Source organism: Elephantulus edwardii, unplaced genomic scaffold (assembly GCF_000299155.1).
Source record: "Elephantulus edwardii isolate Elephantulus edwardi_28Jun2011 unplaced genomic scaffold, EleEdw1.0 scaffold00037, whole genome shotgun sequence".
Lineage (NCBI taxonomy): Eukaryota > Metazoa > Chordata > Mammalia > Macroscelidea > Macroscelididae > Elephantulus > Elephantulus edwardii.
Window position 1 is genome coordinate 20,672,982 of NW_006399787.1, and position 18,062 is coordinate 20,691,043.

General features: G+C 40.9%; 1 protein-coding gene across 1 annotated transcript in view; it reads right to left on the minus strand.

Moving 5' to 3' along the window:
* ARG2 (arginase 2) overlaps window positions 1-18,062 on the minus strand; it is a 34,325-nt gene that overhangs the window by 1,838 nt on the left and 14,425 nt on the right. The window contains exons 3-7 of the mRNA XM_006884758.1: window positions 12,258-12,435; window positions 5,643-5,802; window positions 4,232-4,326; window positions 3,970-4,074; window positions 2,512-2,648 (exon numbers count right to left, since the gene is read on the minus strand). Of these exons, the coding sequence (XP_006884820.1) occupies window positions 2,512-2,648; window positions 3,970-4,074; window positions 4,232-4,326; window positions 5,643-5,802; window positions 12,258-12,435 (675 nt within the window). The remainder of the gene's footprint in view (window positions 1-2,511; window positions 2,649-3,969; window positions 4,075-4,231; window positions 4,327-5,642; window positions 5,803-12,257; window positions 12,436-18,062) is intronic.

The window sequence follows — 18,062 nt, forward strand, 5'->3', positions numbered from 1 at the left end:
AGGCATGTTCATGTAGCCCTCCTATCAGTCCCTGTGATGTGCTGCCTGAAATGATTTGTGTCTGACATCCAGTGACTAAACTTGTACTTTCAGCATGTTGTTGTTGTTGTTATGTGCCATCGAGTCGTTTACAACTCATAGCGACCCTATGTACGACAGCCCTAATCCCTGCTCTATCCTGTGCCAATCGCTCTGACACACCCATCCCGATTACCCCAGTCACTGAATCAGTCCACCTCATAGAGGGTCTTCCCCTCCTGCACTGTCCCTCCACCCTCCCAAGCGTGATGTCCCTCTCCAAGGACCTGTCCCTCCTTACAACATGCCCAAAGTATGTCAGACGAAACCTCAGAATCCTTGCCTCCAAGGAGTAGCCTGGTTCAACCCTCTCTAGGATGAATCTGTTTTCTTGGCAGTCCATGGTACATTCAATACTCTTCTCCAGCACCACAGCTCAAAGGCATCAATTCTCCTCCTATCCTCCCTAGTCATTGTCCAACTCTCTGATGCATAACAAGTGATTGCAAAGACCATGGCTTTTATCAGACGCACCTTAAGTCTCCAGAGATACGCCGTTGCTCTTAAGTACTTTAGAGAGGTCCCTAAGAGCAGACTTTCCCATCGCAATACATTTTTTGATTTCCTGGCTGCTGGTGCCAAGAGTGTGGACCATGGAGCCGAGCAAACTGAAACTGTGAACAATCTCAATCTCTTGCCATCCATCCTGATGCTGCCAGTTGGTCCAGCGGTGAGAATCTCTGCCTTCTTGACACTGAGCCTCAGTCCATACTAAAGTCCTTGACCCTCTGCAGCAAGTGCATGAGGTCTTCCTCAGTTTCAGCAAGCAGGGTTGTGTCATCTGCATAATGCAGATTGTTTATAGATCTTCCACCAATCCTGACACCACGCTTCTCCTCATAGAGCCCAGCCTCTCAGATAATCTGCTCTGCATACAGGTTGAAAAGGTATGGAGACAGGACACATCCCTGGCGTACACCCTTCCCAATTTTGAACCATGCAGTGTTACCCTGCTCTGTTCTGATGACTGCCTCTTGGTCCAAGTATAGGTTTTGCACTAGCACGATTCAATGTTCTGGGATTCCCATTCTTCTCAGAGTCAGCCACAGTTTTTTATGATCCACGCAGTCAAACGCCTTTGCATAATCAATGAAACACAGATATACATTCTTCTGGTATTCCCTGCTTTCAGCTAATATCCATCTAACATCAGCTACAATATCCCTAGTACCACGACCCCTTCTAAACCTAGCCTGGACTTCTGGCAGTTCTCTGCTGATGTACTGTTCCAGTCATTTTTGGATAATCTTCAGTAGAATCTTGCTTGCATGTGGAATCTATGATATTGTTCTGTAGTTTCCACACTCTGTTGGCTCACCCCAAAAATAATAGAGATTCAAGCTATTAAAATATTTTCTTTCTAGATTACTGCCCCCCTTATAATTTAGTGTAAGCACTGTATAATAATAGTGTTCTGTAGCCACCAGCTTAGAGGGTAGGAGTGAGGCAGACACTCAAGGCATAACCACTGTCCTGTTAGAGGTTAACATCCCCTCCTCTAAGTGGGGCCACTGAGAAGCATAATAGAAAGCTGGACAAACTTCCAGGATCTTTGGCTACCATCCAAGGACCACTGGCAATATCTAAAGATTGTGGGTCTGAAAAGGAGACTTAATATGCCACTATTGAGTATTACAGGCAAGGACTCTGTCTTCCTGTATTGCCCAAGAGTCTAGCAGCCTCCATAGCCAAGGAAATAATTTGTTCATGTCCATTTCTATCCCAAAAGTTTCTTCTAATCCTAGACCCATCTATCTAGGGTTCTCCATGTTCTACCCATCCCCTAATCTCTTGAGATGGCTCCTAAAGTTATATCGTAGCCTTTAAACCCAGAGCTTCCTGACAGAAATGGACACTGACTGTAAACAAAATGAATTTGGGGCAGTAACCCCTTTCAGCCACTCTTTGAAATCTAGCATTCATCTTTCAAATACCCCCATGTTAAAGCTCCTTTCAAATAAGCTTGAAGATAAGACTTACCCTTTAAAGGATCCAAGGTATTATTCAACTTTCAAATATCTTCACAAGATAACCTTTAATTCCAGATTTCTGACTGCTAGTAAACTAACCTCTTAACATTACTGTAAATTATAGCTCCTTAATCTTGCTTTTGGATCTTAATCTGCCTTTTAATGATAAAGACAAAGTAAACTCTATAACTTTGACAGCTTATTCTTAAGTTTAGTAAGTGTTTGAAGTAGACACACATAACCTTTTTATTCAATTTTCTCTTAGCATATTTCAGTATAAACCAGGTCAAAATGTGCTTGTAGATGGCTATAACCCTCATTAGTTTGGTCATATGATTTTTAGCTGTTAACAGTTCAAGCAAAAACAAAGTCTGTAAGAACTTGAAATAGTAGAATAGATCCCCCTACAAGGAAGTATATCTACTTATGTAGTTAACAGGCTGTAAGAGTGGTTACCACATACCTGTATTGTGTATTTCCTCAGTAATGTACATGCCTTCACGATAAGTCAGTCCCCCTGCAACCGGGGTTCCTGTGGCTGGAGCCAGTGTAGGGTCAAATGCATCAATATCAAAACTGAGATGAATTGGCCTCTGTCTCCTAGAAAGAATGAGGGTAAAAGAACAGTCATTTGGTTGTGCTTAAGCATTTATTCTTCCTGTGGTGTGAATTCTTGATTTTGTTGCTGTAGGTCCTAGTACTTTGTTAATACAACATATTTCCAAGTTTCCTTTTCCTGGAAGTTACTATTAGCATATTATCTTTATATATACCACTTCATTTGTTTATACCATGATCTTTGTGATTACTAGCTATGCATCTGAGACCTGAACACTGAATAAGGATGACAGAAAAAGAATTGATGCCTTTGAGCTATGGTGTTGGAGAAGGGCACTGAACATCCCATGGACGGCCAAGAGAACAAACAGATATCTTGGAGAGGGTGCAGCCAGAGTACTCTTTGGAGGCAAGAATGATGAGGTTTTGCCTCACATAGTTTGGACATACTGCTAGGAGGGGCTATTCCTTGGAGAGGGATGATGTTGGGAAGGGTGGGGATGGCGCAGGATAGGGCTAGGTTCAGATCTTTTGTTCATAGGGTTGCTATGAACTATACTCGACTTGATGGCACCTAATAACAACAATTGTGTGTGTGTGTGTGTGTATACCCAGTTTCTATTTTTAGCTTACCCTGGGAACCAGAGCCTCATACATTAGCAACTGTCATTAATGGTACAGGGAATTCTTTACTACCATATGCCATCAGATTCTGATATATTCTAATTTGAGGTGGACTGATCTAGGTTACAGTTCTTAATCACTTCACAGTATAAAAACCAGCTGAACTTTTCTTTTATGTCTGCAGTCTTCCAATTTTAACTTCAACTCAGCGCAAGTACCCAGTGGTTGAAACTAACATGCAACATTCTCACGTCAAGTCACTAAATGTTCAAACAGCTTAGAAATTACACACTACTAGCAGTGAGTCTAACATTAATTACCCAGGAACAAAGGCTGAGTATTAGAAAAATGCTTTTTTAGCATGTGATTAGCACTCACTTACAATCTTACTATATTACCAAAATTTGCTTATAAAACTCTGCAAAGGAAGCAACAGTGAGGCTGGGAAGAATAAATGAATGGTTGGAACAAGGAATAACTTCTCATTTTGAAAGATAACAAACACTAAAACAGCTAAGAGAATTCATGTGAAACACACGATCTGGGCAATGACTTAAAGGAAATCCCCTCCCAATCTTAGAGGAAAAATATGAGGTATGTTTCATATTATGCCTTTCTGATCTAGTTTCATGTTTTTTTAAAAAAATCTGTCCTCCGGAGACACATGAAGGTGTGCAGGCTTGGGTGTTTACTCTATTTCCTTTGGGATCCAGAAGTAGACATTATTGTGATTACTTACTTGCCAATCAGTAGATCGAAGGTCTGTTCCATGACCTTCTGGATACCAAGTCGATCAATGTCCCTCATGGAAAAATACTGGATATCATACTTCTTTAAAATAAAACTGTAGTGAGATGTAAAGGGAAAAGTCCTTAGATTTAAAAGCATTTTTACAAATGTTGTTTAGGGGACTGTGTCTTAAATTAAAAATCAACCTTTTCAAGTGGAATATAAGTAACCAAAAGTACCCCAAAGCCTAACTAGCTCTAATGTCAACTTACTGTTCAGGAGGGTCCACATCTCTTAGACCAATATATACAATATCTAGGGAAGAGATACATGGCTTGAGCCAGGAAAATCCTGGGAGTTGTGGTACCTGTGAAGGGAGGGATAGAATTAATCAACACTCCTTGGTCTCACCAATATATGTAGACTACTTTCTCCTACTCACAGAATATATTTAAAGCAACATAAGATACAGTTGAATGGATCAGGGAAAGAACTGATAGAAGTGGAAATGTTTCAGAAGGACAACTGCAGAACCCAGTATTGATTTCCCTAGAAGAATAAAAACAAACACACAAAAAAATCTCTTCCAGAGTAGCCTAAGTTTCTCATTAACTAGTTTAAATAACAAGAACACTGCTGATTAGCCCTTTTCCACCTCTATGCGCAGTACTGAGTTGTTTACATATTGGCTCTTGGAGCATAACCCAGTAGTCATCTCAAGTTGCCAAACGCCCAAACATGAATCTTGCCTCCCGAATAACCTTTGCACTGCCCTGGTTTAACTTGGTCCCTCATTGAGTGGAAAGGTATACAGCTTCTGTTGTTATTGTTATGTGCCATCAAGTCAACCGCGACTCATAGTGACCTTATGTACAATAGCTTTGAAGCCTGCTCTATTCTGAGCCAGTTTCACTGACTCCAACATACCAACACCCATTACCCCAGTTACTGTATCAATCTCATCTGGAGTCTCCCTCTCCTGCACACTGTCACTCTACCCTTCCAAGCATGATGTCCTTCTCCAAGGACTAGTCCTTCCTGGCCACATGCCCAAAGTATGTGAGAGAGTTTCAAAATCCTAACCTCCAAAGAGAATCTTGGTTTCACTCTCTCTAAAATAGACAGTTTTCTTGGAGGACTCTTCTCCAGCACCATAGCTCAAAGGCATTGATTGTTCTGTCATCCTTAGTCACTGTCCAACACTCTGATGCATAGCAAGTAATTGCGAAGACCATGGCCTAGATCAGCCGCACCTTAGTCTCTCAACTGACACTGTTGCATCTCAGTACTCTGGAGAGGTCCCAGACAGCAGATATTCCCAGTGCAATTTGTCTCTTGATTTCCTGACTGCTATATGCCTAACATGGATTCCCAAGTCTGTGTCTTTTGAATAGCTGATATTTTTCAGTGGTAACCTGCTTTTCCTTGTTTTCTAGACAGTTGAGTCTGTGAGACCTGGCAGCCTTTAGCCAGGAAGTTTTCAGGTTATATATCTAAGGACCATCATTTTTCATTTAGCAGACTTAACCTTAATGCTTAATGAACAAATGAAGGAGTGGTAACCATCTCTATACCTGCCATCCTCAACCCACCTTTCCCAAAATTCTTGCTAAAGTGGGTACTAAAACCCCCAAGACAATCCCTGGGGGCCATGTGACTTTCTTTTTACTTCACACAACTGACCTTGTCCTGTAGTTCTCTGAGTAGTAACGAAACTGGCTGTCCATGGAGATTTCCAGATAAAGTAGTTAGGGGTGTATTGATGTCAGCATGGGCATCAACCCAGATGACACAAAGGTCTGGGCAGTGCTGGGTGTGGCCGCTAATGGTTCCAATTGCTAGGCTGTAAAGAACAAATACAATAATCTTCAAGGCCCTCAAGTTGGCAGGCATCACCAATAACACATCTCAGCCAACACAGCTCACACTCTGTCCTCAGGGCAAAGTCGGGCTCCCGACTGAGGCAAGGTTTAGATGAGACAGAGTCCCAAGGGCTGCAGTTCCCAAAGAGTAACTTTAATGGAATTACAGAGAAAGGCTCTCCAGACTCAAAGGTGACAACTGCTTATCTCTGCAGTGTGGCAAATGTTATTATTGTCCCAAATTAGTACCATTTGACCCATCAGCCCTGGCCTAGCAAAGAACCTCAAATATTTGTTAAGTGAAATAAAATTAAACCCATTTAAATAATGTGGTCTGTATCTAACTACAGGGAGCTCTGGTGGCTTAATAGTAATAACTGTGCTGCCAGTGCAAAGGTACACAGTTCGAATCCACTAGCTGTTCCACGGAAGAAAGATGGACATTTTCCTTCCATGTGATTTACTGTCTTTAAAACTCACTGGAGGATCAGCTATTGGTCGGTTCTAGTTTGATGGTACTCAACAACAAGACCTAGTAACAATAAAAATGTAATTTCATCTCTTAAGGAAGACAGGAATCTAATTATTGCTTCCAAAGAATCCGTTATATAAATTAACTTTTTTAAAAAAAATTTGCTTTTTATTTGTGTACTGTCAAATCGGATCTGACTGATACAGGTTGAGATTGCCCCTCCTTCTCCAGCAGAGCACCTGGTGGATTCAAACTGCATACCTCTGGGATTGCAGTGCAGCTTCTTGCCACTAGGCCACTAGAGCTCCCTTATGGTTAACCTTTTAAGGATAAAAACTAGAATGCTTTTAGAAAGATAATAGTTCCTAACATTTGAAAAGTCAAAGATGTTAAAGACTGATGTTAAATAAGTAAGACAATACATTTAGACTAATGAACAAAAAAGTTTATCTGTATGTTACCGTATATCATTTTCATGGCATCTAAATACCAAGGGGTGTTTCTCTGCATTTTCCCTTCCTTTGTCCTTTGTCTCTTACATTAACCAAATGTCTCCTTTAAATTGCAAGACTATAGTTGGGTGAGCTTGGGAAAGCTGCCCAGCTCTCCATAACCCAGGAATTTGGCACTTCAAAAGAAACTTTTAGGCTTCAAAGAAGGATGATGTTCTCATGTCAGTTTCAACTCACAGCACCTCTACATAGGAAAGAATAAAACACTGCCTGGTTCTGTGCAGGCCTCACAGTATCACCCCACCGTTGCAGTCACTGTTTTAGTCCATCTTGTTAAAGGCCTTTTTTGCTCTTTCACCGACCCTCCAACTTTATCAAGCATGATGTTCTGTAGGAACTGGACTCTCCTGATAAACATGTTCAAAGTATGTTAAGACTAAGTCTTGTCATCTTTGCTTCTAAGGAGCGTTCTAATTAACTGTGTTACATGCTACAGATTGTCCCACTAGAGCTTCTTGGTTCTAATAATGTTTCTGGCTGTACTTCTTCCTAGATTTGTGTGTCCCAAAGAACAACAGTTGACTTGAATCCTGTCCTGTGCCATCCGCATTATCTCTGACATACTCCAGCCAGTTAACTGCAGTCATTGTGTCAGTCCATCTTACTAGAGGTCTTCCTTCCTTCACTGACCTTCCAGCTTTCTAAGCATGATGTTCCTTCCCAGGGAACATCCTCTCCTAGCAACATGCCCAAAGTATGAGAGACAAAGCCTAGCCATCTTTGCCTCCATGGAGCACTCTGGATGCACTTTTTCCAAGACATACCTGTTTGTTCTTTTGGAAATCCATGGGATATTTGGCACTCTTCTCAACTCAACTCTTCACAACTCAAAGGCATTAATTCTTCATTGTTCAGCTCTCAGGTGCATTGCAAGTAAAAGATGCATTGCAATTGAAAAAGACCATGACCCGAAGCAATTAATCCAAGTATAATGAAATTGTTGAAAATTTCATTCTTTCCATCTGTCATGATATGGCTTATTGGTAAATGCTGAGGATTTTTGTTGCCTTGATGTTGAGATATAATCCATACCAAAGGCTGTAGTCCTTGATCTTCAGCAACAGGTGTTTCAACAAGCAAGGTTGTGTCATCTGCATAATACAAGTTGTTCTTCCAGTCCTGATGCCATATTCCTCTTCATAGAGTCCAGCCTCACGAATTATTTGCTCAGCATACAGACTGAAGAGATAAAGAGGAAGGATACATCCCTAATGCACACCTTTCCTGATTTTAAATCATGCAGTATTCCCTTGCTCTGTTTGCTACAGCTTCTTGGTCTAGGTATAGATTTTGTATGAGAACAAGTAAGTATTCTGGAATTCTTCTCAAATGTTAGCAGGGTTTATTATGATTGTGGAGTTTATCTTTGAATATAACTTTCCTAGCCATCTAACATGACCATGTGGATGGGCAGAAATATGTGAACAGAGCCTGTTAGCCTATTTACAAAGGGATTGGCTGTCTTACCATTCCATAAAGGGATTGGTCAGTCTCACCAGTCTACAAAGGAACTGGCTAATCTTGCCAGTAAATTGAACAACTCCAACAGAAGATTAGATCTTCCCCACCAGTAAAGAGAAGATGACAACACCAAGAAAATGTAGGACGCCCTTCCAGACCAGACATATATGGTTTTAGCTACAACTATGGCAGCATCAGCCATAGCCGAAGCTGGCTACTTTCCCCCCATGGACAGAACAGAGCTAAACCAAGTTTGCTGTTGCCCAAGTTTGTTGGATAATTTGAAGTGGTGGTGTTAGGGAGTGGGGTGGGGGGCGTAGGGTAGAGACAATATTGGCAGGACTGAGAATACTGTGACACTGGTCTAAAACCAAAGGCTCAAGGCTGAGATGCCTGCATGCACATTTCAGAAGCTGTCCTGGCTGTATTCTGCTACTAACCTGGATTATAACTTTTTTTTTACTTCCCCATCATGGTTCTGTGTAGTCTCTGAACCATCACGTCGGATTCTGGACCCAGCAAAGCATTAAGATTGGTGTTGAGATGTATGGGAGCATGGGTGACATGTCTGACCTCATAGGAATCCGTTTGTGCTGTTGATAGGAATAGTTCCTTACTATGAAGTCGGTAAGGGTCAGGCATGGCCATCCCCACGTGGCCCTTGCTCTTGTTACAATGATCTGTACTCAAATGCCTTTGCATAGTCAGTAAAACACAGACATTCTTGTATTTTCCTTTCAACCAGAATCCATTTGACATAACCATCTGATAACCCTGTTGCCATAGCCTCTTTTAAACCTGACTTGAACTTTTGGCAGTTCCCGGTCATTGAAATGTTCTGGCTGGTTTTGGATTAGGTTTATCAAGATAATTGATCTCTGACCAGAAGAAAGACTGGACAAATGAATTTCCAGAGGTAGCAAGGACACAAGTGACCCACCTTCTGCTGGATTTCATTAAATCTTAGTCGAGAATCTAGGACTGACCACTTTCTTACTCTACCTCAGTTTACTTCTTAATGCATAATCTAGCTTCCTCTAGGGTTATGACAAGAAAGATTTATCTGAAAAGCTTTCAAAAAAGGCTGTTATATTGGATCTGGAAAAAGATATTAATGGACTTAGGGGTCACACTGACTGACTCCCAGCTTTATTATTTCCTAGATCTTAACCTTACTTATTTGACCTGAGTGTACAGAGCAGTAAATGAAGATAACCTTTATCTACCTCATGACATTTTAAAGATAAGTACTTGAGAATAGGTATGAGATACTCAGTACTTCTAGCACCTTAATGCCTTTTTTCCTTCCATGAAAACTGTGATTACTTAGTTCAAATCACACTCCCCTATGTTGTTGTTGTTAAGTGCCGTGCAGGCGACTCATAGCGACCCTATAAAGGAGAGTAGGGTGTCTCTTATCCTCTCTCCAGGTTCACAGGGTTTCCGGAGGCAAGCTATTTCGGAAGTGGATGCCATTCCTCCTTCCAAGCTTGTTTTAATCGGGGAGCTCCACCCCACTCTCTGTCTGCATTGGGTAACCAACCATTAACGCATTTGACACACCAGTGTCACAGTGTTTAGCCTCACAGCAACCACAAGGTACCGCTGTATGGCAACTTTGTACACCAGGGCTATATGACCTAGAGGAATGTCTGAATAAAACAATGAAAGACTGGCCCGAGGACCGCGGACTAAGTCACCCACCTTTTGCTTGGTAGCATCGCTTTCTGTCCACTGGGACAGCTGATCTCTCTCTATGTTGATGATGTTGTTAAGTGCCGTCGAGTCGCAGGCGACTCATAGTGACCCTATGAAGGCAAATCCTCAATGCCTGTGTCTTTCATCCTCTCTGCAGGTTCATAGGGTTTCTGGAGGCAGGCTATTATGGAAATGGATGCCACTCCTCCTTCCAAGCTTGTTTTAGTTGGGGAGCTCCACCCCACTCTGTCTGCATTGGGTAACCAGCAGTTAACACATCTGACACAGTAGCGTCACAGTGTTCAGCCTCACGGCAACCACGACTCCCCTATGACTTAGTTCAAATCATACTCCCCTATGAAATTACTATTAACTTAGCCTAAATTACCAACAGTATCAGTATCTCATAAATACTGCTGAAGATCATTCAAAAATGGCTAGAACAGTACATAAAGAAATGCCAGATGTTCAGTCTGGATTTAAAAGATGGTGTGGCACTAGGGATATCATTGCTAATGTCAGATGGATCCTGAGTGAAAGCAAGGAGTATCAGAGGAATTATGGCTACCCTTGAGAAGAATGGGCATCCCAGAACACTTAATTAACCTCATGTAAACCCTATACCTAGATCAAGCAGCTGCTGTGCAAACAGAGCACAAGAACACTACATGGTTTAAAATACAGAAAAGTGTATATCAGGGTTGTATCCTTTCTCCATACCTATTCAATAAGTACACCGAGCAAAATATTCAAGAAGCTGGACTCTATGAAGAAGAAGGTGGCATCAGGATTGGAGGAAGACTCATCACTAATCATCAGTGTGCAGATGATATAACCTTACTTCCTGAAAATGAGGATTTGAAACACTTGCTGGAGAAGATAAAAAACTGTAGTCTTCAGTATGGTTTACATCTCAACATCATAAAAATTCTCACCAGTGGACCACTAGGCTACATCATGATAGATGGAGAAAAGACAAAAACTGTCAATGACTTCATCTTACTTGGATCAACAAGCAGTACACTCAGTACCAGCAGTCAAGAGGTTAGAGAGGTATTATACTGGGGAAATCTCCAAATTACTGAGGAGCATTGATGTTAGTTTGTGGAGTAAGGTGCACCTGATTCAAGCCATGATCTTTTAAATCACTTACTCTGCTTCTGAGTGCTGGACAAGAAAAGGATGGCTGAAGAAGTGAAGCCCTTGAGCTGTGGTATTGGAAAAGAGTACTGAATATTCCATGGACAGCCAAAAGAAGAAACATGTCTTAGAGAACATGAAGCCAGAGTGCTCCTTGGAGGCAAGGGTGGCAAAGCTTTGTCGTGTACTCTAGGCTTGCTGCTAGAACAGGTTATTTCTTGGAGAAGGGCATCCTGCTTGGACAGGCGGAGGGACATTGATGGAGAAGAGGACCCTCAACCAGTGGATTGACAGAGTGACTGCCGCAAGGGGCTCAAGTATGTCAGAGATTATGAGGTTGCCACAGTACAGGACAGGGTTCAGGTGTGTTGTTCATCAGGTCACTATAAGTCATAGTCGAAGACTATGACTAGCCTTTCTTCCTTCTCTTAGGTCTTGTAGAATTTTCAGATGTAGTCCTAAACAGATTATAGAGTTCTTGACAACAGGGGCTTCTTACTTTCATATTTGTAATCCCTAGCACAGATGAGAACATATCAGAGTAGTGCTCAGTAAAATACATGTTCATTGATAAAAGGGCTGTATATATTGTTACCTAGGGTCCACTGAAAATGTACTCCTAAGCCAAAGAGCAGATATCTAACAAACCTGTCAGCAAAATGCTAATGGAACTTCCTTTTAACTTCATAGTAGCAAATGTAAAAGTCCTAATTTTTCACCAAAGCTTTTCAAGAGTGAAGCACATGACTGGGTGCCTAAAAGTTCTGACTGGCCTACCTACCCCTGAACTTGCTGTATTTGAGTATGTCCTCTTCCTGTTACACAATGTACAATTACACAGTTGTACAAAGAAAACCACAGTGCCTCCAGCAGTTCATGATCTTAGACATGATAATACTGTTATTTAGATATAGGGTCCTCAACCAGGTAGACCAACACAGTGACTACAACAATAGGCTTAAGTGTATCAGAAATTGTAAGACTGGCAAAGGAAAGGACAGGGTTCAGACCTGTTGTTCATAAGGTTGCTATAAGTCATGCAACAACAACATACTCTAAAAATTTTCCAAGTGAGGAGACAAGGACAATAATGCTAAATGACTAGCCCCAAACACCATGTCATCCCAGGCTTTCCCCTCCCCATCCTGTTTACCTGTGATCTCCTCCGACCGTGACGCAGCTGTAGCCATCTGACACAGCTCTACTAACCACCTCAGCCAACTCCTGGTTGGCAAGGCCCACTGAGCGTGGATTCACTACCAGGTTGTTGTAGAGATCATCTTTGGGAACTGGAGTAAAATTCAGATCTCCAAAGTCTTTTAGGTGGCAGCCTAGAAATAAATGAAGGGTAACAACAATACATGAATAGTTCTCTTACCAGTCAGAGACACAATAACTTGTGACAGGGTACACATACTTGTAATCTGAAGCTTCTCTTATTATATAAGCACCATTTTACGGATGGCATTGGACAGGAAATGTAGCTTATGTTCAGAAAAAGATGAGAATAGAACTTGGTAGACATGTAATTTATCTGCCACATGCACATTGTAAATTTCTCCCATAGCCTTTGAGTGATTCTCAGTTGCCATCAAGCAGGAACTGCTAGAGAGGTGACCCCGCTGGATTAGTAGCGGTACTCCACTCATAGGGCACAAGAGCTTCTTGTCTGGGTGATTGAAACCTCAAAATCCTATAGCTTAGATTGCCTTGGGACTGCCATGTTATTTTTTATTACAGAGCTGAGTCAGTGAATGTATTATGACATCCTGATGCCACTAGAAGCTTTTTCTTTGATGCCAACTGTACTAACTGTAGCATCCAGAGAACTAGCATCTAAAGGACAAAGGCCTGGTGAGACCTGTACATGTCATTTTTTAAAGCTTTGAGCAATTTAGTAGGAATAAGAATATATAATAATATATAATATGAATATATAATCTATAAGATTGTAGATTATTATTATATAGTATAATCTATAAAACTAGGTGACACAATTTATAATCCATATGCCAGAGTTTTTGAGATAAGGGGAAAGATTAATGGAAGATTAATATTTTATAAAGAACAAGATTTGCAGGGTAATACTGAAGCTATTACTTTATAATAGTGTGATAGCAAATTCTTCTCATTCAAGGGCATAAAAAATAATTTAACTTTTAATGAATCATAGAGTTACTAATGAAAAGAATAAATAATATGAAAGGAATGTCTCCCTATTATGACTGTGGGGACTAACTGTCCCTTCCTTTAAATCTGTGCTTGAAGTTTTATCATGAAAGTCTAGGTCAGGTGAGGGCTAGTATTTCATTGCTGCTCTTTTCTTTAAGAAGGCACGGTAGTACAGGATGAACTTGAAACTTCAAGGAAGCTCTTAAATCAAACAGATTAGAAACCAGTTTGAAAGGGCTTTCATTTTCCAGTTGGTGAGAAAGAGTGAAGTTCTTATACACTACCACAGCCTTATTGCTTCCCTCCCACTGCTGATAATAAAATGCACCGAGGATTACTTTGTTCTTTTGGGCCCGTATGTTACCTTTGGCCTTGATAAATTTCTCCAGGTTCCATGGGAGTGGAACAAGAGAACACAAGTGCATCAACAGAATGATGCAACCAGGTAGTGGGAAAGAAATAAAAATTACCATGTGTGACCTTAGTGGTATTGGTGACCAGCACTTCTATGTCATGGCCCTCGTCAGTATTCAGTGGATCCCTGAAAAAAAGCTGGGGACTGGAAATATGGATACCGGGCATACTTGCCTCCACATCCCACAAGTTACCTGTACCTCTTCACGTCTTCTGCTGGCATCCTTACCTATACTTTGCAGATGAGGAAATTGCAGTTCCTTCAGCTTTAATAATTGTTTCTGAATCATATTCAAAGACTGTCTGGTTAGCATAAACATACCTATTCTTCCTCATGTTCTGACTTTCATTTATAAATGACCCCCATCTACTACCAAGTTTTCTCATCAAGTCATAAGAGAAGGAAGATTCCACTGAGCTATAGGTGGTCTATTTAGCCATAGGTGGTCTATTAACAGAAAAAAATAGATTCGGGGAGAAATCAAGTCTTCTCAAATAGTTTCTAAATAGAATGGAAATATGTATCACATTTCAGAAATAAGTATATAAAACCTGGCAAAGAACCAAGATTGTATGTACAACACTATATATGTACCAAGATTTAGCCTCATGTAAAAAGAATGCCCAGTCCTTTGAAAAGATGTTCTTAGAATCTCACCTGGAAGATCAATATATTGACTAACCTTTGAGAAAATTGTTATTTAGGGTTAGGGAAATTCACTTGGTTACCACCAGTAAGATGCAGAAGTTACCATTTTATTTGGAATATAAAATTCTGAAAGGCTAGCAACCATGCATCTTGAGGTATTAAAAAAAAAAATGAGCTCTTCGTTTCCTCACAGCCGTGTTTGCTGCATTAGGGAAAGAAATGGCATCACATGAACAGACATGTTTGTTATGCTTCCCTTCTTCAGAATGCCCAAAAATAGTCCAACCAGTGCTCTCAACCTCTCCATCCTCCCCACCTATTACTTAGGTAGCTGGTAAATATTCTCAGAGGCGATGAAGATCACAACTGAGAACAGGAGTGAGGACAGTGACAGTGGAGTCTGAGGAAGAAATGTCACTTTGGGAATGCAGACCAAACATTCAAACATGTCTGTATGGCATACACCAAAGTTAACCTAATGCAGGTTTAAATGTTACAACTGATGCTTTTGCATGAATGTACTCCTAGAGTGAAAACATTAAAATAGAAATCAAACTCCAAAACTTGGCTCGAGAAATGTAGCTGACACGACTTGCAGTACCACTTATGTATTTCCCACTAACTGGTTCTTGAGCTACAGCTGTCCTTTTTGGCCAAGGTAAACAGATGGTATCATCTTCTGCAGACAGACACGGTAGCATGCTCCTCTGAAGCACAGTCATTCAGCCCTCTAAGACTTCTGGGTTGTTAGCTGGCTCGGGCTTTCTCAGGCTAACAGTGACTTGGCAGCTTGGTTCCAGCACAGGGAGGGTAAGGTGAGTACAAGGGAGTGCCTCTGCAAACCACAGTGCAATCACTTCCCCTCCTAAGAACAGGAAGATTATCAATCTTAAAAACAATGCACACCCATGTTTATCGCGGCTTTGTTCACAAAAGCAAGGAGTTGGAAACAGGTTTAACCTAAATGCCCATCAACAAATGGATAGAGAAGCTCTGGTATATTCACACAATGGAATACTACACTGCATTGAAAAACAAGGAACCTCATGCAATATTCAAAATGGGTGACCCTGGGGGACTTTATGCTGAGTGAAGTATCTCAGTCACAAAAGGACAAATACTGCATGGTAGCACTGTTGTAAAACAGGACTGACTTTGGAGTTGGGGGGAGACTGAGAAAGATGAGTTCAGTAAAGTATACTGCATTGAAACAGATGAGGGAGAAACTCTTTAAAAGGGATATGTGATTAGGTATTATTGTCATGACAGGAGTCCAGAGCGAAGGCTGCATATTGGAGCGTAAAAACAATGGGTGTAAAAACAATGAAAGAATTTTTCTTTTCCTTTTCCAAGAAGGTAGTGTACTGGGGAGGGGGAGGGTTCAGAGAGCATAAAAGTGCAACAATGAATGAATGGAAATCCAAAGTCTCTGTAAATTTTCACTGAAATTAATAAATTAAAAAACAAACAACAAGACACATCAGTGCTGATGACAGATCTTCCAGTTATACTCCTGGTGTATAGCATACACATTGCTATAGTTTTATCATAGGCTACCCTGACTTCTTGGTGTGTCTTAAATTGTTTTGTGCCACCAAATCAGAGCTGATTCATAGCTAAATATCTCCAATGGACATTCAGAGGCTTTAAATCACATGGAAGAGGAGTGCCCAGCATGCCTGAGGGCTGGTAGTGCACCATCTCAGTACTGGGCTACCAGAGCTCCATTGGTTAGCCTGTAGAACCCTCAGGTCTGATAGAGTACATACCCTACTATTTCAGGCCAAAAGCACAAGTTATACACAAATTGGCCACAATCAGCCAGCTCCACACCAAGGCAATGGAAAAAAAATCTGCCCTCTGGTCCCAAACTTTCTAAGAGTCAAGATCTCTACCCAATTCCATTTCTAAGCCCTATCTCACACTGTTATGAAGATCAAAGGAGATAACAAGAAAAAGCCTGACACATTAGATAGGGATGACATACTCGATGGGTGAGCCATCTCTGTGGTTTTGCTTTCTACCCTATCCTTTTTCATTTTCCCCAGAAACTGATGATGCAACCTAATACTTCCCAGAACCTGTTTGTAATAATGACCATGTTGTTTTGAAGAAAAAGTTTTTGTTGAGATGCAGTAAACAAATGTAGGCCCACTGACTTTTCATGAAAATGACTCCTAAAGTCTAGCTCTCAGTTTCTACTGACAGTCTTTCTCCCTCTGAACAGCCGGTGGATTCTAATTGCCTTCCTTTGGCTTGGCAGCACAACTCCTTACCCACTAGGCCACCAGATAGCTCCCTAGGAAATGGGAGGAATAAGAGTTTACCAAGCATCAGAGGCAGATCTACTGAAAAGCTCAAGAGTTCCCATGAGCCTAGGGCGCCTTCAGGACTGTAAGGGATGAGACAAAAGGAAGCAGCAGTACCATCAAGGGACTACTAAAGTTTTCAAGTCAAGAAAGACAAATCAACTGTGCATTTTAGATCTAGTGCTCTGATAGGTGCATGTGAGTTTACTCTCATAGTGACTGTATGTACAGTAGACAAAAAACCTTGCCCAATCCTGTGCCATCCATACAATCTCTGCTGTGCTTAAAAGCCTACTGTTGTGGTCACTATGTCAGTCTATCTCCTGTAAAAAATGAACAGGCTGGAGAAGAGGCTCCACAGGGAACTGTAAAGATGACTGTGGAGAGAATAATGGTGGTTAGAGAGGTGTGTAGAAAAAAGGTAAAAGATCTACCCTCCAACTTTCTGATTCTGTTACCATCAGAAATGGAAAAAGGGAAAAGGAGATTGAAGATAAGAACTTCAGTGTTGGACAGACAGGCATTGAGTGAGGTGTTAGAGACTACTAAGGATTAAATTGTGTTCCTCAAAATGTGTTGGAATTCAAAACTCTAATTGTGGAGGTAATCTCATTTGGGAATAGGTCTTTGTTATGTTAATATGATCAGATCTGTGTAGGAGGCATGGTAAACTTAACCATTTTTGAGATATATAGAGCAGATTGGCCCAAAGGAAAAAGAGCAAAAAGGAAAGAGATGCCATGTGGAGCTCACCAAGGACTGGAACAAAGCTAATCTGGACAGAGCCCACAGAGAGCCTTTCCCTACAGCCGGTACCCAGAATTTGGACCTTCCAGCCTACTGAACTGTGAAAAAAATAAGTATCTGTTCTACTCATTTGTGACATTTCTTTTACTGCAGCACTAGCTAAGAGACTAGACTGTTAAACATCGATGGAAACAAGGTAATGAATCAAATCTTGGGCATCAATGGCTGATAACATTACATCTGAAGGAAGTATACACTATCACCAATGATGCAGTCTTACCAAAATACAGAAATGAAAATTGACCCTGAATCTGAACAAGTTTCTAGGTCTAATTACCAGCTTATAGGAAATATAGAGGGCAAAGGAATATATGAAAGTGTGGGGATGCCATCTGCAAAGCCCAAAATGAACACAATTCTACAAATAAGCTGATTATTTATACAAATAAACTGCAAATCAAATTTGCTTTTTAGATCTAAAATTTTTAAAAACAGAAAGAAAAAATAAAAAGGGACCTCAATTAAAGAACTTAAATGATTTCAATCAATTATGTAACTTATTTGGATCCCAAGACAAACAAACTTAAACCGTGTAAGTAAACCAGGTAATGTGGACATTGATGGTATATTTAACAGTAACTTACATACATATTATGTTGTTGTTGTT